This window comes from Dasypus novemcinctus, chromosome 1, assembly GCF_030445035.2.
Source record: "Dasypus novemcinctus isolate mDasNov1 chromosome 1, mDasNov1.1.hap2, whole genome shotgun sequence".
Taxonomy (NCBI): Eukaryota; Metazoa; Chordata; class Mammalia; order Cingulata; family Dasypodidae; genus Dasypus; species Dasypus novemcinctus.
In genome coordinates this window covers 21889071-21914792 of record NC_080673.1, presented here as the reverse complement: position 1 = coordinate 21914792, position 25722 = coordinate 21889071, and the positions used below count along the sequence as shown (strand labels likewise).

Below are 25722 nucleotides of genomic sequence, written 5' to 3'. Positions count from 1 at the left end.
ATTGCATGGAAAACTCCAGTGGCAGTTTTACAGTGAATTCCATATAATATATACTGCCCACCAGCTAAATTCAAGGCTTTATTCTAGAAACCTGGGGTGGAGTCAGAAACAAACAAACATGAATAATGCACCAGATCTGTTCTAAAATATTTTTAAATGTGTCATAATTAAGATATTTATAAATATAGGTTAAGAAGCAGCAAGACAGCATCAGATTAAGTATGCACTCACCATCTTTCTCACAAAAAACAGCTGAGTGGGGGCAAGATCCTGCCTGAGTGAGCTGTTTTGGGAACCCACAGAGCAGGAGTCTTCAGGGTATCCATCTGGAAAAAACTGGACAAATAGTTAAATTTCTCAAGGGAACATAGAAAACAGCAAGGAAATAGAACAAGAAGAACAAAGTGTCAAAGAGAAAGCTTACCACACACTCAAAAACAGCAGCTAAATAAAACCCTCGAGAGAGAGAAGCTAATCAACTGTATAAACCCATCAAGATAAAAAGATGACCAGACAACAATAAAAAATTACAAATAATATCAAGAAACAGGAAGACATGACCCAGTCCAACGAACAAACTAAAAACCAGGAAGAGATGCAGAATATTGAACAACTAATCAAAGCTGTCCAGACAAACATCATGGGTCAACTCAATGAAGTGAAGGAAGAGATTAAGGATATTAAGAAGACACTAGGGGAACATATTGAAGAAATTGTAAGCATGCATAAAAGGATAACAGATATGATGGTGATGAATTAATTAAAAACACACTGGAAGCACATAACAGCAGATTTGAACAAGCAGAGGAAAGAATGCACGATGTGGAAGACAGTACATTTGAATTCAAACAGGTAGTAGAACAGATAGATAAAAAGATAGAAGAAAGATAGAAAATAAATATATACATACATGTAGATATATATATTCCAAGGGAATTCAAATATTGTTAGACTTTATGATACTAATTAGAAATTAGAATTGACTTCTAAGTCAATTTTTTAGCTCCTACTACATGTCCAGTAATGTGCAAGGAAGGAAGAAAACGTTCTCATTTAGTAACTATAAAAATGCCATAATATAAATGTTCATCCTTATGAGTACTTTAGAAATGAAGAAACAGAGATAGAAAACATGTCAGATTTTTGCTGTCACTGTACAGTGCTAGTGTGGATAAAGCCAGAATTTGAAGTCAATCCTCTAGACCCCTAATTGTCAGCATATGATCCTCAGTGCCACTTGTAAGAATTTTATGGTGCTATATAAATGGTGCTATATGTATATGTGTATATATATATGAAATACGGAACATTATTTCAAATTAAAATTACATTTTGCCACTCATTTTATTTTCCTGAACCGACTAAAAGTATGTAATTATTTCCATTCAATTAGTATTCCTTGAAAACACTTTACATATTAGCATTGTAATAAGAATAACATCTTTAAAGATAAAATTATCTTTTGTCTTTTGCATACTCTTGAATGTGCCTGTCATCCTATTCAGCAAATGCTGTTAGAAATGAAAAGAGAAAAAGAGGCCATGTTCAGCTGATAGCTGGTAATAGAGAATCCGGGAACTCATAAGTGAGGGAAAATACCTTAAAAGTCAGTTCTTTGGTTTGGCTGTATGCATGTGTAACAGAGAGGGATGCATGTGTAACCTTTCCTGTTTATGACAAGAATATAACATTGAGTAGCTATAAAAGAATTTCACTATATGTAGGTAGAATATGGGGATGTGGCATTTTTAAAAATGCAATGAAGGTACTACACTAATGAAAGTAGTTGTCAATGTGGGAGGAGTGGGGAGTGTGGGGAGTGGAGTATATGGGAACCTCTTATATTTTTTAATGTAACATTTTGTGTGATCTATGTATCTTTTAAAAAAAGACAATGAAAATATTTTTTTTAAAAAAAAAAAGATGCCACTGCCTTTTATGGGGATAAAGGTGAAGACTGATATTTAGGAGTAAGAAAGACGTGCAAGAGATGAGATTAGACTAGAATAAAAAGAGCCAGAGCCCCAGGTTTAGGTAAGGAGATAGAGTGAACAGGTAAAAATACAAAATAGTTCTACTGCCTAATCCTTTTCCTTTTCTCTGAATATACCAGTACCAGCTGCCTCCAAGAGCTCCTGGATTTTATGGATAGATAGATAGATAGATAGATAGATAGATAGATAGATAGATAGATAGATAGATAGATAGATAGATAGATAGATATAAAATTATATATATATTTCATGAGCTAGATCCATTTATATTGGTTTTTACTTATTAAGTTAATTTTATTTACAAACATTTCCTGTCCACAGAACATACACTCTCCCTTCTCCCTTTTCCCCATCTCTTGGTGAATTGTTTTGTCTTGATTTTTAAGCTGAACATTTCAGTGGCTCCTGGTAGAAAAGAGAGGTTTTTCTTGCTCTTTATCCTCCTTGGCTTTATATTAAATGGTGCTTTTGATTCAGTCCTCATTGTGGGCTGTACAGATTTTACATTTCAATTTTGGCAAATTTGGAGGCCTACGAGTTTGTTTATAGATTGAGGTGCACTTTTTTTAAAAATCCAGGTTTGCTATGTCTTTGAGAATACAAATCCCTAAAGAATTTTAATGATTATAATCTACTTGCTCCTAGTCAATTCCATGTATCACTTAGACATACCCAGAGTTCTTTTTTTTTTTTTTAGACACACTACTTAAATATAAGCTATTTCTTTACATACTTGCACATCCTTTGTCTTTCCTTTTTACAACCTAAAAATGAATTCTTGAAAGCCCTCCCAGTTAATAAATTAAGCTGGTTTCTGCCTGCAGGGCTGAGTCTTCAACTGTTTTCTGTTTCAAAGCCTCCTCAAGTCCCAGCAATCACTGCTTGGAGGATAAACCGTTTCTCATTTTAACTCTTCCGGACATCGAATTTCTGGATTTTCTCTCTATTCACTTTTATTTTTCTTGCAAATCAGCCATTGTGTACTGAGCTCATTTCTTTCTTGTAATTCATGGCTAAAAGGATAGAGTAAACACCATTTCTCAGCTTGCATAAAGACTGAAAGAAATGCTCCTGAAGAGCAAACAGCTCTCTTCCAGGTAGTAGTTCAGAGATTCAGGCTCCTTTCATCTAATGACTAATCCATCTTTACACCTGGCTTCTAATTTCATCATGCCTGCCCTTAATCTGCAGAAGTAGAAACGCAGTCAACTTTTATAGGCCCAGTAATGGTGATTGTCCCTTCTGGTCACATTCTTTGTGTAGAACTCAGTCAAGAAATAGCTATACCTAAAGTCAAGGGCAGCTGCAAACTACAGTCTATTTGCCTTCAAAGATGAAAGAAATCCTGATATCAGCTGTTAGTGTGCCTCAATGGTGACAAAGAGAATCGATAAAGATACAATCAACAAGCACAAATGGGAAATAGAAGATGGTAAGAATGAATACAAATATGTAGAACTGCAGATCTATGAATATCATTATTATAGGCATACAGAAAATTTCCAAAAGAGTAGCTACATATAAATTAACAAACAGATAAACTTTTTAAACTGCCCTGCTATCCATCTTAAAAGTGTTGTAGAATTTGAGAGAGGTTCAATTATTTGCATATAGAAAGGCCAGGACTCAGGAATGATTTTGAGAAGGAAAAATGGTTTATTGACAGCTGGCCAGACTGGGGAGCTTTCTGTTTCAAACCTGAGCCCTAAACAAGAATTTTGAGTTCCTTTTATACAGAGAGGAAAGGTCAAATGGTCCTTTTGTTTCCGTTTTCAATAGGCTTGAATTAGCATATATCTTCCACATCCTAGGTAAGCTTTTAGCATGGACTTCATACATTCTAGATAAGCTTTTAGCATATTTGGTTTGCATTTTTCCTGAATATTTAAAGTTCATAGAGTTTGCATTGCTAAATTGTTTCCTGGGACTGGAGTCGTTGCCATGGTCACCAAGGGCAGGACTGCAGCCTCTTACCGTCCCACACCCACAAGTCACAGACAGCTTAGGTTATCTTAAGAGACAAAGAGCCTCCCATCCATAGCCCACATCAAAATGCAAATATCTTTGCATTCCATGAATGCAAAATGCTTTTATTTTTAACATATCCTTATCATGTCACCATTTCAAATATTTTAAAAGCTCAATCTGTGAATATTTCTTATTCTTGTCTCTGCTCTTACCTGGAGAACTACAGAGTTCATTATACTATCAGAGGAGGGAATAAAATATTATCTACAGATTAAAAATATATATCATTGTAATCTAAATATATCAACAATGCTTTTAATTTCTATATAATTAATTTTATCATAATTAGTTTCCATGATGAATAAAAGGCCAAAGATGCAGCTATATTTTAATTCTTTATTCCTTCTGTTTTGTTTTGTGTATAAACTGTGTAAAAATTTTCAACATTCACTCATATTATTTTTTATTTTGCTGAATTGTCCCAACAAAGAACATACAAATAAGTTTGTATAACCACGTTATATTGAATTTTTTTGTATAGCCATCTTTTCCAGTAGACTGTCAGTTTTCCAAGCATGAAGACTATGCCTTATTCAACCTTGTAACTTTGAAACTAATCTCTGTTCATAACAAATGGTAAGCAATTCATACCTTTTGGAAATAAATGGTACAAATAAAAAATCCTGTAAAAATCTGAGTGAACAAAGTTCAATCCCAACTAAAGTAAAAGAAGAGGGCTTCTTGTACAGTGAGACTTGAATAAGATCCTGGAAAATCTCATTATTTGCATACTTAGTGTTGTGGAAGCAGAGAAATTAAATGATCGCATATGGAAGGCCATGACTCAGTAGTATTCTTGAGAAGGAAAATTTATTAACAACCAGCCAGTCTCAGGAACTCTTTTTCAAAAACCGGAGCCCTGAATAGGATTTTTGGGTTTCTTTTATACAGAGGATGTAGGAGTGGGGAGTCAAATGGTACTTATATGCAAAAGGATCTTTTTGTTAGTTTCTTAGAGTTTCAAGTGTTTTATCTGAGTATCAGATAAGTCTTGAATTAACACATACCCCCCACATTCCAGGTAAGCTTGAATAAACACATATTTTCCACATTCCAGGTAAACTTGAATTAACACATTTAGTTTACACACACACAGCCCAGGTTATTTATGAAGAAACACAGCTCCCCCACACAACGCATCTCAAAAGGAGATGAGGAAGGATGTCAAGGTGGGTGGAAAGATATTGCACACACATACCTCTGGCTCAGAGGACTCATGTTGAATATGGAAATTTTGTTTGATTGGAGAGCTGGCTGAGATGCTATTTGAAGAGGTTTGACTTGTTCCTGTAAGCAGTGGAGAGCCACTGGAAACATTTTAAGTGGGGTGTGAGACAATCAGGATGATTTTATCTATTCTTATCTCCAGGAAAAAGTGAAGTCACACAAATTTGTCACTGCAACAAATTGAAGGAAACAGTAAGAGCCTCACTTGTAAACTAAGAACTGATTTGCTCAAAATAAAAACTCATTTTCTCACTTATGATAAAGTAAAAGAATTTGATTTACTAAAAATAACAACTGATTTACTAAAAATAACAACAAAGTATCTCTTTGATTTCAGTAATTCCATTCTTTACTTTGAACTTGTACTGATCACATCAATGAAATATGCCCTGAGTATACACTAAAGTGATAGAAGAAAACTCAGCAGGTAGCAAGGGACATACATTTAGGCAGGAAAATGCTATTAAGAAGAAATCCTCTAGAATTCCCAGCACAGATTAGAGAATGAAAGGAAGCAAAGAATATTCAGAATGGGAAAAATGCAGAATTTTGCCAACCATTCAGGGAAACTGACCTACAGTCTCATGCTGATTTTCCCCCAAATTTCATGTATAATTTCTTTATAGAGATTTCTAATTTTTTGACATGACAAAGCTTTGTCTTAAAAAATGTGGACAACTTTATCTCTCTTTCTTTATTTTTTTATCCTGTTTCTTAAACCAATTGTAGACTTACCAAAAAATCATACAGAAAGTACAGAGTTCCCATATACTCCCCTGACACTCAGTTTTCCCTATTAGTAACAGTTTGCATGGTAACTTTGTTACAATTGATGAAGCAATATTATTATAATTGTACTATTAAGTATAGTCCATAGTAGGTTAGGGTTCACTCTTTGTGTTGTACAGTTCTTTATTTAAACATTTTTATTCTGGTAACGTATATACAAGTTAAAATTTAACATTTCATCAACTTTCATACATACAATTCAGGGTGTTGATTACATTCACAGTTTCATGCCACTGTTACCACCATCCATTTCCAAAATTTTCCATCACCCCAGACAGAAACTCTGGATTCATTGTGGTTTTGCCTACCTTGGCAGTTTGTGATATCTAGCCAAGACGTGCATAAGAGTAACTTCTAAAATGCCTCCCAACTCCATTTTACATCTCTTCACCACTCCTTTTAGTTTTATCTCTTTTCTCACATTGAAGAAAAATGTTGTCCTTTAGTAAAAAAAAATAATCCATTTCATTAGTGCTATATCACAATCCAGTTACTCCATCTGCCAAATCCTTCTTCTATTACTTCCTGGCAAGAGGTTTTGAAACAAAGGGCATTCCATCATGAATAGGCTGATGCTGATCTCCCTGTCAATCAGCTTCCCATCAAACCAAACAAGTGATGTCCCTCCTTGTTTACAAAAGGAAACTAAAGTTCAGGGAGGTTAAATGGCTTGTTCACATATACTTAAGGGGAAGGCTTGGATTTGCCATTTAACCTTTCTGAGATTCAGGTTTTTAATCTGTAAATTAGGGATGTGAACTCATTCTTCTTTAAATATCCTCCCATAACTAACATTCTATGATTCTCCAGTTGTTACAAGCATGTGCTCCACCTCTATACACATCATCAGTTTCAAAATCAAAGGTAAAACCTATGACTTTTGTCTTTTTATTATCATGAAAATTCAGACACACCTTTATTTTGAGATTTAATAGAGACTGGGGGAATAAGAGCATGAAAGTCTTAAGGTTTTCAGAAAATGAAAAATATTGAAAATCATTGTCATATTTTCCAGGAAATAACTTTTACTTTATGTAGTGTTTCCCAACAGTACTATTTCTAATAAGGAAACAACTCATTCAGAACATGCTTCTCTTGAAAACTAATGCCCATTATTCAACTGGCTCACAATACTTCCTGCATGCTTTTACTGAACTCAATTTATAGCAGATCTAATTGCCTGTCAAATAATGAAAAATTAGTCACTTAGAGATTAATTAATCAATATATGCTAATCACACTGGAGGCGATAAGTGAATTGAATGCTCACTCCTTACCTTTGTTTAAGGATTCTTCTCATAACAATTTCTCAAGCTCTAATGGAGGGAGGCCTCTGAGGATGTCTTGCTATCAGCTTTCCGTAGTCACTTGTTGGGGAATTTATCTGCTCCTCATATTTTCAGTCACATTTTAATTCCTTAATTTGATCCCTTTACTTTTTTCCTTCCTTCTAACCCAAATTTCCTAATCATTTATACCATTTCCCTGGCATTTACATCACTTAAACATACCATGCTGCTCCCTTAAGCTCTTCATATCTCTTTTTTATTCAAAAAACCAAATCACAGACTTACTTAGTCACATTTTTTTAACCCTCCAGTTTTCTTAAAATGTTCTTGACAATTAACTGTATAAGAAAAAAAAATAATGGGCACCATTTCAAAATAAATGTCCAAAAATATGTTCTTTCCAAAAATATATCATGAAGGGCTGCAAAAAACTATTAAATATCAGCCATTTTAAATATTTCTCACAAACTTTGCAGGAGTTAGTATTTACTTAGCTACATGATTTGATTGGGGGATTACTAAGAAAATCTTCAATGATCCAGAAAATTTCCACACATCTACTAACAGATCTTTGAATTCTGCTACATAAAATTTCTTTCTTTTGCTTTCTTTCATTCATTTATTGAGTGAATGAGCATTTTATTGAACGTCTGCAATGTGCCAGGCATGAGTCTAGACAATTGGGAATTTTTGGTGAACAAAAGAGACAAAGACCCCAGTCTTTTAAGAATCTTGCATCCTAGCAGGGATATATGGACAATTAAAGGTAAACCTACTAAACAGGTGCATTATATAAAATGTTAGAAGGTGGTGAGAGACATGGGAGAGCAGAGTAAGGGAGATAGGAATTGCTGGGCTGAGAGCAGTGGATAAGCTGCAGTCTTACCTAGGTTTTTCAGGGTAGGTCTCATTTGAAAAAAGGTGAGGTTTGCAGAAAAGAAAGCAAGTCAGCAAACAGGCAGCAGTGATATGGGTGTTCCAAACAAAGGGCATAGCTGGAGAAAAAGTGGAAGGCAAGAGAATGACGATGGATGTGAGAAATAGCAAGGAGACCTGTTGGTGCCATTTGAGCAAGCAAAGAAAATGGCCCATGGAAAGAGATGAGGTCAGAGAAGTAACAGATCATGTTGAATGCTGTAGCAGCTATAAGAACTTCGGGGTTTTTCTGAGTGAAATGGAAAGGAGGGGAACCATTTCTGTGCTTTTAGTGAAGGAACAACGTGATCTTAAAGTATTCACTTTAGATGCTGCATTAAGAAAAGACTGTATGGAAATGAGGGTAGAAACAGGGTTGCTGTACTGTCAATAAAGCCAATTTATAATGATGGCAAGGACCCATGTGAAAGTATCAGTAGTGGTACACTGTGCCCAGATGCTGGATGTTTTGAAGGTAATATCCACATTATATCCTTAGGAATTAGATGTGAGAAATGAAAGACAAAAGGGATCGAATTTGACTCTTAGTTTTTTAATCTGAGCAATAAACAGTAAGGACAGTTATCATAAACTGAGTGGAGGAAAGCTGTAGGTTTAAGAGGTCTGTGAGTTGGGGGAGATCAGGAGTTGGATTTTGGACACACTGAGTTTGAAATGTGTATTTAAAAAAAAGAAAACAATTAGAATATACACATCTGAAGGTCAGATGAGGGATCTGAGCTAGAAATATGCATTTGGCTATCATTGCAATATAGGTGGATATTAAAGTCATGTGTATGGATGAGATTACCAAGGGAAGAATTACAGATACAGACAAGAAAACAATGAAAAGCTGAGCGCTGGAACCTCCCAACATGAAGAGAATGAAAAGCAAAATGAGGACCAATTCACAAGACTGAGCAACAGTAAACAGTGAAGAAAGAAAAAAAAAAAAAAAAAGTGAATTTCCCAAGGTCATTCCACCAATTGTTGGGGAAGATGTTTATTAGATTACAATGTCATTTCTGGCCCTTGAGGTTTGTTTGCTGCAATCTTTCTTCTCTTAGCCTAAAGAACTCATTAATTTCTGACAATCTTCTCTAGTCACCTTTCTAATTCCTAAATTAAAACACCAGTTGAAAAAAATATTGAAAGCAGTGTATATGCTATCCCTTTCATAGATATGTGCCATTCATTTAATAACATAAACTTGCCAGATAATGCTTCCTCATCATCTTATTTGACCTATCAGTGAGAGGTGAGGAAATTGACCAATCACTCCTGCTTGTTATACATTTATCACTTGTTTTGCAGTATCCTGCACTCTCTTTTTCATTTTTAAGAATATTAAAAATTTCCTAGAGCTATATATTTACTCACAAGTAAAATTTAGCTTATTTATTTCTCTGTGAATAAATTGATCTTTCAGATAAGCATACAATACCAATAACATTAATAATAACAATAAATTTAATCCATTCAATACATTGATGTCAATATGAGTATATGTTCAATCTCTTTAGCTTAAATTCGTAACACTCAGATTGCTTGCCTCCTCCTCTCATCTTCAAGAGAGCACCTGGTGGAGAGTTGTGTGTGTTTTATTATATCTCTTGGCAGTGTCCTCACACCATCATGCTGGTCTCTGTTTATGGAGTGGAATTTCTGGGCAATTCCAGACATGTAACAAATGAGCCGTAGATGTGCAGGGTATAAGGCTTCTCAGTGGCAGCTGCCAAAACATGCAACTAGTTAATTTATGATCCTTCTCTGTGGCAGTTTAGTCAGAGCCAAGTAATCCTTCCTCATGGTTTAGCCTCATCTCTGCTCTTCTTTAAGGACTCCTCTAAGGTCTAGCTAAGTTCTAGCTAAGGTGGTCTATTCTATAGCCCTTGGCTACTGAAGCACCTGGTCCCTGCCATGATCATAAACAATCCCATCTGGCAAATGTCCCCACCAGGTTCGCAACTAGAGTCCATTCAAAACCAGTAAGACATTTGGGGTCATATTCATGCTACGTGGGGTTTGAGGTTAATTCAAAGACTAGTCCTCAGAAACTCCCTCTGTTTAATTTTTCTTTATCACTGAGTTCACCACAATATGGACATTTCCAGAGTCCTTCAAGATTTTAGAGGCAGAAGCCACCATACTCTCAGTGTCCTCTCAACATAGTTTGGGAAGCGGACTTGGCCCAGTGGTTAGGGCGTCCATCTACCACATGGGAGGTCCATGGTTCAAACCCCGGGCCTCCTCGACCCGTGTGGAGCTGGCGCATGTGCAGTGCTGATGCACACAAGGAATGCCGTGCCACACAGGGGTGTCCCCCGCGTAGGGGAGCCCCACGCGCAAGGAGTGCGCCCCGTAAGGAGAGCCACCTAGCATGAAAGGAAGTGCAGCCTGCCTAAGAATGGCGCTGCCCACACGGAGAGCTAACACAACAAGATGATGCAACATAAAGAAACACAGATTCCCATGCCGCTGACACAGCAGAAGCAGACAAAGAAGAAGACGCAGCAAATAGACACAGAGAACAGACAACCGGGGTGGGGGGGAAAGGGAGAGAAATAAATAAAATAAATCTTAAAAAAAAAAAAAAAAAGTTTAACAAAACAGACTCCTCTTGAGATCTTGGCCCAAAAGAGGAGGCTAAATAAACTATCTTACCACTGGTCTCCCCTACATTTTTCTCTCCTCTTGTCCTCATAATTCTCTGAGAACAGGGTACATCAACCAGCTTTCCCTTGACATCATTTAGGTAAAATTCTTTGGTCAATTCTGCCATGTATGCTCTTTATATGTTAAAGGGGCTGGGGTATACAAATAAACTGAGAACATTTTCATACTTCACAAAAATATAGATTTCATTATTATTTTATGGTTGCAAAAATTCCTCTTTTGCAAGTCTGTGACTATTAACTCATTCTTTCTCTCTTCATTTCCACTCAAAAACTATTAAATCCCATCCCTATCACTCGCTGCCAAGCCGTAGATGCATAAGGATAAATGTTAATTCAACCTGCCAGCCAGGTTGGTGGGAAGAAGATGCTGCACAGAGAATAGGAAAAGTGAAAAAAAAAAAAAAACACCTCAATATTTTTCAAAGATTGCAACTACCGGTGCGGCTGCAAAAAAAACACAAAGAATGAATACATTTTTGCTCACAAAAAATCTATGCAATATTTCATAAAGTATTCAACAAATAGAGACTACCTTACTAGATGCAATGATAGAACTGTCTTGGAATTACAAGTGTCTTGGTGATTAAAGGATTTTTGTGCCAATACTCCCATTATGGTAGTCAATTAACATTTACAAAGGTACGACTGTGCTTGTTTTACAGGGAACCAGAGAGGAAGGATATACAGACCCTGCTATGGCTGCTCAGGATGCAATGGTACTAAAACCAGCCCTCAAACTAACAAAAAGACCTCTAGTTAAACTCCTCTGGGGTGGTTCTGATTTGACTTACTGTCTATATGGTATTTCAGGTCCTGTGGGAAGCCTGTCAGCAGAAGACAGGGGAACATAAAACCATGCTGCAGATGATACTGTGCAACAAGAGTTACCAGCAGCTGTGGCTGGGTAATTATTAACCAGGTTTCCATCTACTCAATTAGAGTATATAATGAAAAGCAAGTAAAGTGAATTTTTAAAGAGGAAATATTCCCCAGAAATGGAGAAAAACCAATTCAAAGGTACTTATTTTGAATTAGGTTTATACAGAGATGCTACATTTACTGACATTATTAAAGAATAATTTTCCAGGTAATAGTATTTTTCTAATAACTGAATTATATAAATAGTGAACCACTTAAAAACCCTGATTCTGATGGAGAACTTACTTAAGTATGTTAGCTATTTCCTATGAGGTATATTGTACACTGTGTTGAAGGGAATACAATGGCTACAATTTAACTAGTTCAATATGAATCAAGGCTATTATTAACAATGCCATGATTTATGCAATGTGCTTTATTGGTCTTATATATTCATGCATATTAGTTTACACTTTATTTCATGTTATCCCAAATGTCTATACTTTTTCTTCATCTCTTATTTTGAAAACAAATCTGTCTTGAATATAAAATATCCCAATTGTCTACAGAAAATTGTTAAAAGTAGCCTATGCAAACCAACCCCTGGTCTATACCTTATGTGGTGATTGTAGTTCAAAAAGTCACCTACCTACTTCTCATTTTCTTTAAAAATAAATGAGAATTAAAAATTTCTTGTGGGAAAGCCAGATAAAGAACTCTTGAAATAAGGAAGCTTAATTGAGCACAATTCTCATTTAGTACACTCTCATTTATGTCCCAAAAAGTGATTTTTTGTAATTTTTTATTTTCAAAATATTTATTTATTTTTATTTTTAAAGAAGCTTTAGATTACATAAACGTTACGTTGAAAATATAGGGGATTCCAATATACCTCACCCCTCTCCCTCCTACACTTTCCCCCGTTGACAACATCATTCATTAGTGTGGTACACTTGTTACATTTGATGAACACATATTGAAACATTGCTACTAGTTTACATTATGGTTTGCACTTGCACTGTACAAGTTTATAGGTTTTGATAAAATGTATAATGGCTTGTATTCATCATTGCAATATCATGCAGAACAATTCCAAAGTTCCACACATGCCCCATGTTCAACCAATTTTTCAATCTCCCTACCCTCAAAATCTCCGGTGACCACTGTCTGTATCAATGTTACAAGTTCTTTCATTACTAGAATAATAAGACTAGTTTAGTCAATAGTTGCATTCCTCCCTTATGTTTGCTCATTCCTCAATTTTGAGGATTTTGGGATGGTGATGTCCACTTTATTCCCATTGAGAGGGAGCTAGAGTCCATGGGGCAGACAGATGGAACTGTGTTACTTGCAGTTGTAGATCTTCTCTGTTTTTTGGAAAGGGCATTGCCATCATCATTCTCTTGTTAGTTGTCCTAGGAAAGTCCAATGAACTGGAGAGTAGGTGTTCACTGCAACTCTGCTGAGATTCAGGACTCAACCATCATATAAACAGCTGGAAGATTTAAGACTCTGGGGCATACATTTAATGGGTATCATGTTAATTACAGGTTCAAATAAAAGGGGCAGAAGAACCATGTTTAGAAAAATTATAAATGAGTCTAACTCTGATACATTGGGGAAATAAGTTATCATATCATATATGACCTCCTAATTCACTTTGAAATCTCTTAGTCATAAAAACTTATTTGTATTTAGTATTTCCCCCTTTGGGCCTCAGTTTTTTCCAAATGCATTGCTACCTTGCACTTGGTAATAATCCCTCAGTGCCAGGGAGGATCATCCTCAGGAGTCATGTCCCATGCCAGGGGGATAGGTCGAGGGGTTAAGGTAGTAGATTTATATGCTGAGTTTGGCTTAGAAAGGCTACATTTACACAATGAGGAGGTTTTCAGGTGGTAACTTAGGAAATATATATTACTAGACTAAGTTTCAATTTCACAAAAACAAGGTTCATAAGTACAATCAATGTCAAAGACCTGGCATATTGATCCACCCTCCTTTGTAAGGCACTGCCATGTACTCTAGAGATTCTAGAGAGAATGTAGCACAACTCCCCAGATTGGAAATTAAATATTCCATTGGTTATTCTGTGTGTCTTCCCCACTGATAAAATACCACATATGAGCACATTCCCCTCACCACTGATACTCTGCACCAGTGATTCTCCCCTGCCATAGTTTCAACACTACTGCAATCCAAAACAAACCCCAAAACAAAGCCAAAATAAAATAAAATAATAAAAATAAATAAAAAAGAATTTTCATTTGCATTGTGCCTTTCATCACAGTAATACCTGTTATCTTTTCTGAATATTGACAGTTTCTTCCCCAAGTGTATTTTTTTTCATTTTATAGTCCAAGAAGCTTTAAGTTACAAGAAAAGTCACATAGAAAACATACAAGATTCCATATACCCCACTCTCTCCCTGCAACATCCTCCCCTACAATAATATCCTACATGAATATGGTACATTTGTTACAATTGATGAACCAATATTGAAATAGTGCTACTAACCATGGTCAATGGTTTACATTACAGTTTACATTTTGCACCACATATTTTTATAGGTTCTGACAAGATGTATAATGGCCGGTATCTGTTATTGCAAGACCATGCAGAACAATTCCAGTGCCCCAAAATACCCTGTGTCCTACCCATTCTTCCCTTTCCCTCCCCTGGGAACCTATGGCAACCACTAAGTTTTGATTTTTGAAGAATAAGGTTCATAGTTACATGCATTGATATTGAGAGCTTGACATACTAGTCTGTTTTCTTTTATTAGACATTGCTTATGTACTAAAGAGGTTCTCACCACTCTAAACTCCTCAGAATGGGAGTTTAATATTTTCTCGTTTATTGTGTGAGTATCCACTCACTGAGATAACACCCTATGACATGATGAACACTAGCATATTCCACAGAAGCATGTTCCAGGTGTGCCCTATCCTGCATATCTCCCCAACCCCGACTCCCTGCACCAGTAATCCTCCCCTGCCATATTTACCCAAAGAACATCTCCACAATTATATTTTGAATCGCAGACATCCATCTCCCCAAGGTTCACCTGTTGCTTCCTCCACCCCTCCCTTCAGTTCAGAAATTGATTTTATATTTCTCAAAAACACTGTTCATAAATTGTGACCAATATTTTAATCATCGCTCAGAGGACTTACACACTTACTTCTCTGATTTAAGCTCTAGTAGAAAGTTTGCTGTTGACATAAGTCTGACTGGTTACCACATATGTCTGAAGAAAGTATCCCATAAATAATGAAGGGTCATGTACTTCCCCTCAGTTTAAATCAGCAGTGGGTAAGCGTTGCCCATAAGTGTTGCCCACTAGATATGGCAATTGTTCCCCAGGAGATGAGAACAATAACAGGTCTTTAACATTCACACACATCAACAATGTATGCTGACTACACTAACTTTGGGTAATTGCATTTGTTTCAGAGAATACGTACATAAAACACAACTCATAGCAGTTGTGTTTTCAATTATTTTAGGGGAAATATTTATTACCACTATGTAGAGCAACCCAATCAATATGTGTATTTTTAATTCACGATGTGTACAAACTCTTATTTGACTTATGTCAATTTGTCAAAGTTTTCCAGGAATTTCAAAATATTTCTGGGCAAGACATGGTTGATGCCATTAACGAATGTTATGATGGATACTTTCAGGAACTGCTTGTTGCAATTGGTAAGTAATGAATTCTTTGGTGTAAAGCAGGTCTTTTATACCACAATAAATGCTGACTGGCTTCAATTGAATTAAAGGTATGTATGTAAGCTCTTGATCAATGCACTTTTCTTTAAGTTCAATTATTTAAAAGAGATGTTAACTCTGTAGAGGAATGTTATATCAGCTACTGATACAATGCACTAAGTTGGCAACCTGATAATTTTAATAAACTAATTCCCTTCCCTAATAGCTGGTTCAACTTTCATACTAGGAAACACTGAATTCTCAGATGCTTTCTCTCTCTCTCAGGTAATTGGGTTCTCATACCTCTAACATTCGTTTTTTATTCACTGGCTTCCATTCCCTCATTCAATACCGTTTAAATACTAGCCATGTGGCTTTCTTTACTCCCAGAGGAAAAGGTTTGCTTTCCATCCTTCTTTAATGAACTTGCCTGTAAGAATAAATCCTACCAGAAGAGAATTACTTAGTTGTTACTTAGCAGGGATTTCAGCAGGCAAACCTGAGAGCGGCATACCCATCTTCTGTAAATAAGAAAAGCTGTCCCTCAGTAGAGGGAGAAACAATGGTGACTATCCATGAAATCTACCATTGACTCACCGTGCTTTATCTGTGCTTTGCTGTCACTTGATAGCACATATTTCAGAGACTAGAAATGAGGGATCATTGTGAAATATCCCCACAGTAGGCATACATAGTGTAGCACTTAGATATTTGTGGAATGATTAAATACTGTAATTTTTCCATGCCGCAGATGGCTTGGACATCTATGAGCATGACAGCTGAGAGATAAGAGAAAATTTTGTAGTTCACATAGTACCAGGTTTTACTCTAGGCATTCCATGAAAATTCTTTGGAAGCTTTTGTGAAATCCCTAAAATTGTATACAATATATAAATATTTATGTTCGCATATATTTCTGAGAAATTGGTACATCTGTATTCCAGCGAATTCTCAACAAAAATTAAAAACCATGTATTACCCTCAACTCCCTTATTTTACAAACAAGGCCTAAGGAGGTTAAATGATTATTCTCAAGTCTATCCACTAATTAGCAACAAAGCTCTGACTAGAACCCATATCATCTGACTCTCAAAATACTTCTCTTTCCCTCTAAACAATTGCCACAAACAAAGCAGTGGACATGAGAGAGGAAACAGTGGGCATCAGAAGTACTACAAAACATTTTAGCTAACTGCTTCCTTCCTTCCTTCATTCAATAAACATTTATTGAGCGTGTACTGTTCCACTCACTGATTTAGGTCCAGTGAACGGGGTGGAACAGTGAAAGCACTGCCGGCACCACAACAGAGATGTCCCTGTCTTTAAGGAGCTTACATTGCAGTAGTGAACCAAGCATGATTATGATTAAACTATACTGTAAACAAAATAAAAGATGAGACACGGTCTCACAATATGAAATAATTACTTAGACCAAACATATTTTTGATGATTTTATTTTTATTTTCCCTAGAAAGTTATAACCTCACTTATTAATTAATTTCTGTATTCAAATAAATATTTATGTCTACAATCAGCAACTAACATTCATCAAGGGCAACTGTAGACAAGGTTCTAGGCTATTCTAATGCCATAGTGATTTTGTATTTTTTTTTATTTTGCTTTAATGACTTCTCAAACTAGTCTTTCTTAGGCTGTATGAAGAAACTAAGAGTGTTCCAGGAGATAGACCAAATGAAAATCTGAATCAATTTATACTTTTTGTACTGTTTTGAAATTATAATACCATGTACAATGATGGATCCACATCCTTAGAATCCTCAAAGTATCACTCTTACTGGATTGTAACAGAAAAAAAATTTCCCGTCATTTCTCAAATTCTGAAGAATATATGTATTGTCGCCTTTAAAGTTTGTTCTTTTCTCTTTGATTTCTCCTAGTTCTCTGTGTTCGAGACAAGCCAGCCTATTTTGCTTATAGGTTATATAGTGCAATCCATGTAAGTATCACCCAAACATTTTTAAAATTTCTTCGAGAATTGGGTCCACTTTTTCAAAGGAATAGTGTCATTTCCATTATTAAAACATCAATTGCCTTTTTGTTTGGTCTTGTACATAAATACTTACATTTCAAAGATAGTAATCCCAAGTGAAAAAAAAGTGTAATACTCCAAAAATGAGACCCATCTAATAATAATAATGTTCCCCTTTCTATATCAAATTTAAGTACCTAAGAAGTGTAATTTCTTGGGACCTATCTCCTCCATGTATGTAAGAGTCTATAAGTTTCTGCAGAAATTGATAAATCCAATTGCTTTTGTATATTGCCAGAGGCTTCCGCATCATCTTTATGCAAGTACAAAGCATATGGAATCAAGAAGAAAATGTCAAAACATTACAAGAAGTTGCTTTAAACTACAAAATAATTTCAGGGGTTATTTTTAAACAAAGTGTTATTTTTAAAATGCTTTAAAAGCTAGGTTGACAATAATTAAGTTCTAAAGCTAATTTTATAATTAAATGGGTAAGATTAATATATATTTACTCAATTACATATCTTTTGTTTTAGAAAAACAAATACCTACATGTATGAACACATTTGGATAAAGAAAACGTCTATTATACACATATTATAGCTTTGAAAACACAATGAAAATTATGAGAAACAATCTTTTAGATGATAATTTTAATAATCCAAATGTATTTTATCCTCAAGCAAATTTTTACGGGCCAAATATTTTAGTCAGTACACTATAAAATATGCTAATATTCAAGAATATTTTTTTATATATCCTTTTTAGAATGTTTTTAATGCATAAGAACCATTTAAACTTAGAGCACAAGAGAAATATCAACTCTCACAGTCTTTCTGCTTCTGCTTATTCTATTTCCAAGTAAGAAATGTTTATTTGATTCTAATTTTATTTAAAACAATGTATTGGGCAACTCTGTAGGATGATTTCAATACTTTTCTTTTTCAAAGAACCATCCACTTCAATAATAGAATAAATCTTCATTTATGAATGAATCACAATTACCTTGATTCCAACTATGCTTAAATTTAGAGCTACTTTCTCTAATAATAAATATAAATACATCCCTGCTATATGTGTGTTTCAGGGCAGAATGTAATGTATGTGCAGTCACACAAATGGTTAGAAAAGAAATAGGGGAGGGAAACGGACTTTGGCCCAGTGGTTAGGGCGTCCGTCTACCACATGGGAGGTCTGCAGTTCAAGCCCCGGGCCTCCTTGACCCGTGTGGAGCTGGCCATGCGCAGTGCTGATGCGCGCAACGAGTGCCCTGCCACGCAGGGGTGTCCCCCGCGTAGGGGAGCCCCACGCACAAGGAGTGCACCCATAAGGAGAGCCGCCCAGCGCGAAGGAGGGAGCAGCCTGCCGAGGAATGGCGCTGCCCACACTTCCCGTGCCGCTGACAACAGAAGCGGACAAAGAAACAAGACGCAGCCAAAGACACAGAAAAAAAAAAAAAAAAAAAAACAGACAAGCGGGGGAGGGGAGGGGAATTAAATAAATAAAAATAATTCTTTAAAAAAAAAAAAGAAAAGAAATAGGGGAATTGTATAACCAAGTAATCAATTTTTTTATATATAAGGACCTTTAATATAAAATTTTGGTAAACAACGAAAGAAGTTTTCACCAGCCTGAAAACAAAGCAAACCTCTGCTTTTTTTCTACAGTGCACTATAAACTAGGATATACAGTTTAAATATGGAAACTCAGTTATATCATTCACTTTTAACCACAAAATTTATGAAAAATTGGTTAGTAAGTCTACAGTCAAAACATTCAGACATCATAAATTAGTCTAACCATGCTGGCCACTGGATGTCACCATTACTCCATTTTAAAAGAATTTGAAACATTTGTTAAGTGATATTAAGAAACTTATTTTTTGTATATTTCAGATATTGGTGTTTAAATCAGCAAATATTTCCAAGTGCCTAAAATTTTTATTTTTACAAATTTTCAATGAAAAATTATAAAATGAGAAGCTAATTCATGTCTTACTCAGACGTACCAATATTCATCTAACACAAAGGTTAGAATTTTATTTTTCTTTTGAGGAAAAATTTTTTATCCAGAAGGATTACATGATCAAATTTCCATATTATATTAGAGACAAGCATAGAAAAAGGGAAACACTATTTCAGAATCTGAGAGTAAATTGGTTAGGATGAGTGTGGAGGCCGTCACAATATAAATAGAGATTACAGCTTATTTTAAGTAAAGGAGATAGAAGAGGACAATTGATTATATGCATAATGTCACAGAGGTGACTCTCAGAAATAGGACTTGAGTGGACAGCAATGTCAGTATTTGAGGAATAGGAGAAGAAAAGCAAATAGACAAGTCTATTTCATACATGAACATACATAAACAATAAATGCATAGCAAAAGTTGTGAACTTAAAAACAAACATGCAAAACATCATAGACTGATTTTAAGGAGTCTTTTTACTATTTTTTTCTCCTTTCTGTATCCTGTAGGACTTTGGTTTCCACAATAAAACTGTAATCAGGATTCTAATTGCCAGAAGCGAAATTGACCTGATGACCATACGGAAACGATACAAAGAGAGATATGGAAAATCCCTATTTCATGATATCAGAGTAAGTCCCCTACAGTGATTTATTTTGACCCAGATTACATCTGTTTTGAAACTGAGGCAAAGCTTTAGTTTAAATAACTTTATATCAGAATCTAAAAAGTTAAACAGCTGACAGGAATAATCTGCTTTAGTACTTCATATAGCCTTTACCACATCAACAGATACTAATCTTAGACAAATCCCTTCACCTCAGTGACTGAATGTTCACCTTGGATATGTCTTAAGTAAAAATTATTGATGTAGTCAAGAAAAATATTCTGCTCTTATAATTGTGCTTTACAGCCTCGATTCTGAAGCATGATCAGTATCAGTGGAGACACTCCTCAGAAAAAAAGTACATTTTGCATCAAGAAAAGGCTTACTAAGAAGAGGATCCTTAAGATGCCTCAGACCAGTTCAATTCTCTTATCACTACAGAAGGCAAGGCAACCAATCCAATAACCTGCTAATCTAGAAGAATTTAGCATTGCAAGTTATGAAAAATCCTCTCTTCAGCCCTGCAAGGGCAGAAAAGCAGTGATTCAGAAGTAAAAAGCCAATTTCTTCATTCTGATACTTCTAAGCCTTTGCCAGGTTTTGATGAAACATGGCAAAGTATTTTCAGAATATACAGAGCTAGTTGCATAATTTTGGGATCCCAGTATGAAATGAAAATGCTTGACATTTTATGAAAAATATTAAGAATTTCAAGATGCCGACAGCACACATTAAACCAAGCTCAAAGCCCTGAGGATTTAGCTTAATTCATATTTTACATATAGCTAAGTGCTGTTACCTTGTCCACCATGTTTTCAATTGAATATTAAATCACAAGAAATACTTGTTTACTTCATTGAAAGAGTGTCCAGAAGCAACTTGATAGCCCAAGGACCAAGAGAACACAAAAACTAGAAGACCTTGTACATCCTAGGGTGGGTAAGATCATTTCTAAAGCAAGAGTTGATGGAGCAGTTGAGAAAAATCTTACCCTTTTGTTTTTGATAAGACTTTCCTAACACCCCCCTTCAAATCCTTAATTTTTTTTATTGGTGGTAAACATATTCCATTGAGAAGAATATCATAACTTATTTTCTAGATGAATTAATTAGTTCTAATGTATTTATGGCAATTAATCATAGACCCACGTCAAAGTCTATTATTATTTACTAAGAATCAATGCTGTATGCATTTAAAGCAGTGAATATTATTACATGACCTTGTAGAAGAGAACATTACTATGATTGACTTTTAACAAAGATAAGTTTCATAATTGCATTTATTTATTATTTTTGACATTTTGGAAAATTAAACTAAAGAGGACCATAAAAAGAAAATTTAAATTACTTTAGTTCTCCACCATAGATAATCACTAATAAAATGTTGTTGTAAAGGTTTTCAATCTTTTATAAAATACAAAAAAATAACAGATTTTATGACTTAAAGAATATTTTAATTGAACCGTGGTATCTTGTTGAATGAACTGGAAAAAATATAAACTATATAACATCATGGTGTATATTTTTAGCATAAATCTGTGCTCACCAGTAGTTGATTATTATTTCTTTAGGGCGTACTTCTTAAAAAAGAAGTAGTGCATTAGTGAGCATATAGATTTTTCAGTCTTTTGAGGCATATTATCAATTTCCTCTCCTGAAGAAGGATGCTATTTACTGTATCAAGATATCTATTTCAAAGTTGAGGAGATTTAACTCTACTGCAAGCTATTCTTATAAAAACATGTTAGAATTCAATCAACTTTATATAAACCACATTATATTGACTACGACCATGACATTTTCAACACATTCCTCTAGAGTTGTTCTCAGGACACTTTAAATCTTCAGATGATAAAGTAAATACTTCCTGAAAAGTTTAATGGTCCATGGGCATTTCAAGCTGTAGTTCAGAGGAATTACGTTTTATTTTGAAAAATACTAAGACAACTTATTTCAAATATAATATATCATTTTTTTTTTTCTTTCCAGAACTTTGCTTCAGGGCATTATGAGAAAGCACTGCTGGCTATCTGCGCTGGTGATACTGAAGACTACTAAATTAAAGAGATGGATTTGGAGAACTATGCACTCCTCTTTATAAACACATTGAAAGGATAGATTTTGAGATAAATGTTCAGTGCTATTAACATAATAAAACCACAGATTAATATTTTTATCTTCTATTTTTAAAATTATTCCAAATCAAAGAAAAATCTATTGATGAAATTATATAATACTGGGTTTGCTCATATTGTCTAAGTCAGAAATTTATCAACTTGTGTATAATGGAGTTATTTTTTAAATTCTAATATTGAAATAGAGCTCATTTAAGTGTGATCCAGTGATACCCTGTGGCAAGAGAGTTCTGCTTAAGAGTCCTTTCAATGTTTTAGGAGGTCAAGGAAAATATAGTGTGTGGCCTTCCACCTTAGGGAAATTTTCAAGACTTTTGTTCAAATAAAATAAAGCTAAACTGAACACTTAAAGTAGCATAAAGAAAATAAAGATATAAAATAGAAAAATGCAGTCTGAGAAAAACTGGTAGGTTTATATGCAAGAGACTCAGCTGCAAAATGGGTGTGTGTTTTGTGTGTTGTGTGTGTATCTGTGTGTGTGTTTGACAACCATTTTGGTCAGGCAATTCATCTCTATCTAATTTCTCTTTTTAAAGTGCCTAACCAAGTACTTGCCCAAGCAATGCCAGAAAGTCACTGCTCACTATTAGTTCTTGTCTTCACGTCTTAATGTCAGCATCGAAGACTTTTGAAGTATTGCCATGGTATATGATGCTATATAATTTTAAATCAAGTTAGATTTCTAATCTAGACAATATGATTACTATCACAAACCAGAAGTAGGAATTACTTTTGCCAGCTAAATTTTTAAATAGAATGAAGATGTTTTTAAAATATCTGTTGAGAGTTTAGATATTAAAACAAAAATTTTCCTCCCAAGGAATTCTTAGATTTAGTTCATTAAATTATGAAGTTGAGACTTTGTCTAGATAGTGAGTTTTATTTCTTTGATATGCAAGATGTTTTAGCTTTTTTTTAAAGCAAATCTAGACTCAGGTAAGAAGAGATTTTATTCAAAAAGACTTTTCCTTTAGGGGAAGAGGGCTGTTTAAAATAGAGTGAACACTCTGACCATGGGATCTGCTAGAGTCTCAAACATCAACCAGCAGAAGAGTTTTCTCTTACACGCAGGAGTAAAGCAGACTAGAAAGGACCAGGTGTGGGCAATTGGGCGAGCAGGTGACATGATCAGGAGTTGAGCAGGAAGGTCTTTGTGGTCAAAGAGGAATTTGTTAAGCATTCCTATGCTGGCTCAATCTGAATGTGGGTGAAAATTAGGGGGCTTAGAGGAGAAGCCTGACTCAAGTGTGATCAAGTCAAGTTCATGGACATTTTGTCCAGATTGGTAGATGGGGACAAGGGATTCAGCTAATCATTTGTGAGAGAGAGAAAAAAAATTGGGAGAGTCCTATGTCTGACCTTGGCATAGGTTAGCAAGGATGTCATCTCACCTAGGGTCATGGGGAAGAGTGCTCCTTGCAGTAAGTCATTTGTTGAAACATAAAAGGATGGGGGCGGGGGGGTTGGGGGGAGTTCCTCATTCATCCCTATTTTCCAGAACAGGGCTCAGGGAATTTTCAACATGGTTACTGTCTTCCTTTTTTCTTAAGTTTTGCATTGAATGCGTCACTTAGTTGTTTAAATGCCAATACGACATTGTCATCTTTATCATCACATAGTTCACTCAGTGAAATCCTGTAAAAGATTAAATACTTAAATTATTATCATTGCAATTTGTGCTTTCTGATATTTAGCTGGTTTTATGACTTAATTGCAGAAATGTGCACCGTACCTGATGGATTGGATAGTAAGTACAAAGTCTCTGATTAAATTAAAAGCATCTCCCATATTCAACCTATAGGAAAAAAAGACAAAAGAATATTAACGTGAACGGAATTGTCTTGGGCATGCTCACAACCTAAAGTGGGAGCTGAATTGCTGGACTTTGGCCACATTGCCCTTGTTAAAATGTGCCTAGCTAGAGTAAGTGCAGACATGGTAAAAGCTAATGTGGAAATACTGCAGAATGGTGACGGGGTCCTTTGCACCTGGATTTTATTATTTATTCATTTACCCCTAAAATGAGTGGACTAGGGAACATGCTAACCATTTGGCTAAAAATAGAACTTTTAGCGCTCTTGTATATTGTTACTAAAGTTTAGATATTTCACATGCATTAAAAAAACTGCAAATAACTCCAGTATAATGCATCTACAATTATTCTTCATAAACCATAATGCCACAGCACAACCAACATTCATTACACATATGCACACATAGGAACGTGAAGAATGTTAAGAGAGAAGAGGCTCATACCGATTTTCGGAAGTCAGTTTTAACAGGGAGCCGTGTTTGTAAAAGTTTAACGCATAAGCATTCAGTGAGCACTTCTTTCCACGCATATCATATTTGTTCAACTTAAGGAAGGGAATATTTTCTCTGTACACATTAACTGTTCGTAACACAGCCTGAGGAAATGCAGAGATTTTAGATTATTAGCATTTGTTTAGATATGCCATAGTCTATTATAAACTTGATTATCTTCATTCATTACACCCAGCCAACTAAAACAATAAACGCAAACATTTTTAGCAAAGGAATACCAAACAATGTATTAAATCTCTCCAAACTTTAATATAAATGATCCAATAAAATCAGTAAAAAACAATATTTAATATAACTACTTTTTATAGGGAAACTATGCTTCAAATTTATTGGCAATTTGAAATTTTTAACAACCTCAGAAATACATTACACATTTTTTTTTCCTTAAAAAATATTCTTGAGCTTATAAAAATTATATTGGCTTTGGTCACACATAATAGTACCTCTGCTTCCCTTTTCCATACACATCTGTTTTGTGTTTTTTTTCCATAGGACCTTTCAGGATATAAGTATCTGATTTGGGAAGATGATGGAATCACAGTCATGAGAGTCAGAACTTAGTTCCCACCAATATTCTTTAAATAAGTTGTTGAGGACCCAGCCTGAGCTGGAGGTCTTATTACTCAGATGCCTGCCAACTGTTTCATGAGAGGCAGTGGTGGATGTGGCTCACGTCTTAATTTTAAAAATGGAAATGCCTCGTACATATTTATTGAGTTTCTACTCTGTGCCACACACCAATTTAGGCACAGGGAACGCAAAAACGATGAAAAACAACATAAAGTGCCCTCATGTGGTATACAGCAAGGCTGCCTGGCTTCTAAGGTGCATTCTGAACGGGACAGGGCTGCGATGTGGCCCAAGATTCTGCATTTCTAACAGGTAATACCAATGCTACAGGTCGGTGGACCAAGTTTTGAAAAATGAAGTCTTTAATATGATTCACATATTAAGACACCATTCATACAAGGTGATTAATTGAGAAAGTAACAGTCATCTTTTTTGTCTGATTAGTTTTTTTTCCCACTTCTTAATTACTCATATATATATAAAAAAAGAATTTTTTCCCACTTAAGTGAAAAGTATTGCTATTCTGGGGCAAGAGTGAGATAGCTTTGCTTTACTGAACATGTAGCTAGTATTATTATCATATAAAAATAATTTATTTTACATGAATAAACAGGATAAAAGAACAATCCACACCAA

At 35.1% G+C, this 25722-nt stretch overlaps 2 protein-coding genes across 2 annotated transcripts in view; one reads left to right on the top strand and one right to left on the bottom strand.

Annotated features, from left to right (window-relative positions):
• ANXA10 (annexin A10) overlaps positions 1 to 22114 on the top strand; it is a 78787-nt gene extending 56673 nt beyond the window's left edge. Inside the window, exons 7-12 of the mRNA XM_058302378.1 lie at positions 11583 to 11636; positions 11731 to 11824; positions 15391 to 15486; positions 17391 to 17449; positions 19960 to 20082; positions 22046 to 22114. Of these exons, the coding sequence (XP_058158361.1) occupies positions 11583 to 11636; positions 11731 to 11824; positions 15391 to 15486; positions 17391 to 17449; positions 19960 to 20082; positions 22046 to 22114 (495 nt within the window). The remainder of the gene's footprint in view (positions 1 to 11582; positions 11637 to 11730; positions 11825 to 15390; positions 15487 to 17390; positions 17450 to 19959; positions 20083 to 22045) is intronic.
• Positions 22115 to 23184: 1070 nt separating this feature from the next.
• LOC101426665 (probable ATP-dependent RNA helicase DDX60) overlaps positions 23185 to 25722 on the bottom strand; it is a 94755-nt gene continuing 92217 nt past the window's right edge. The window contains exons 30-32 of the mRNA XM_071208622.1: positions 24448 to 24599; positions 23924 to 23986; positions 23185 to 23826 (exon numbers count right to left, since the gene is read on the bottom strand). Of these exons, the coding sequence (XP_071064723.1) occupies positions 23718 to 23826; positions 23924 to 23986; positions 24448 to 24599 (324 nt within the window). The 3' untranslated portion in view covers positions 23185 to 23717. The remainder of the gene's footprint in view (positions 23827 to 23923; positions 23987 to 24447; positions 24600 to 25722) is intronic.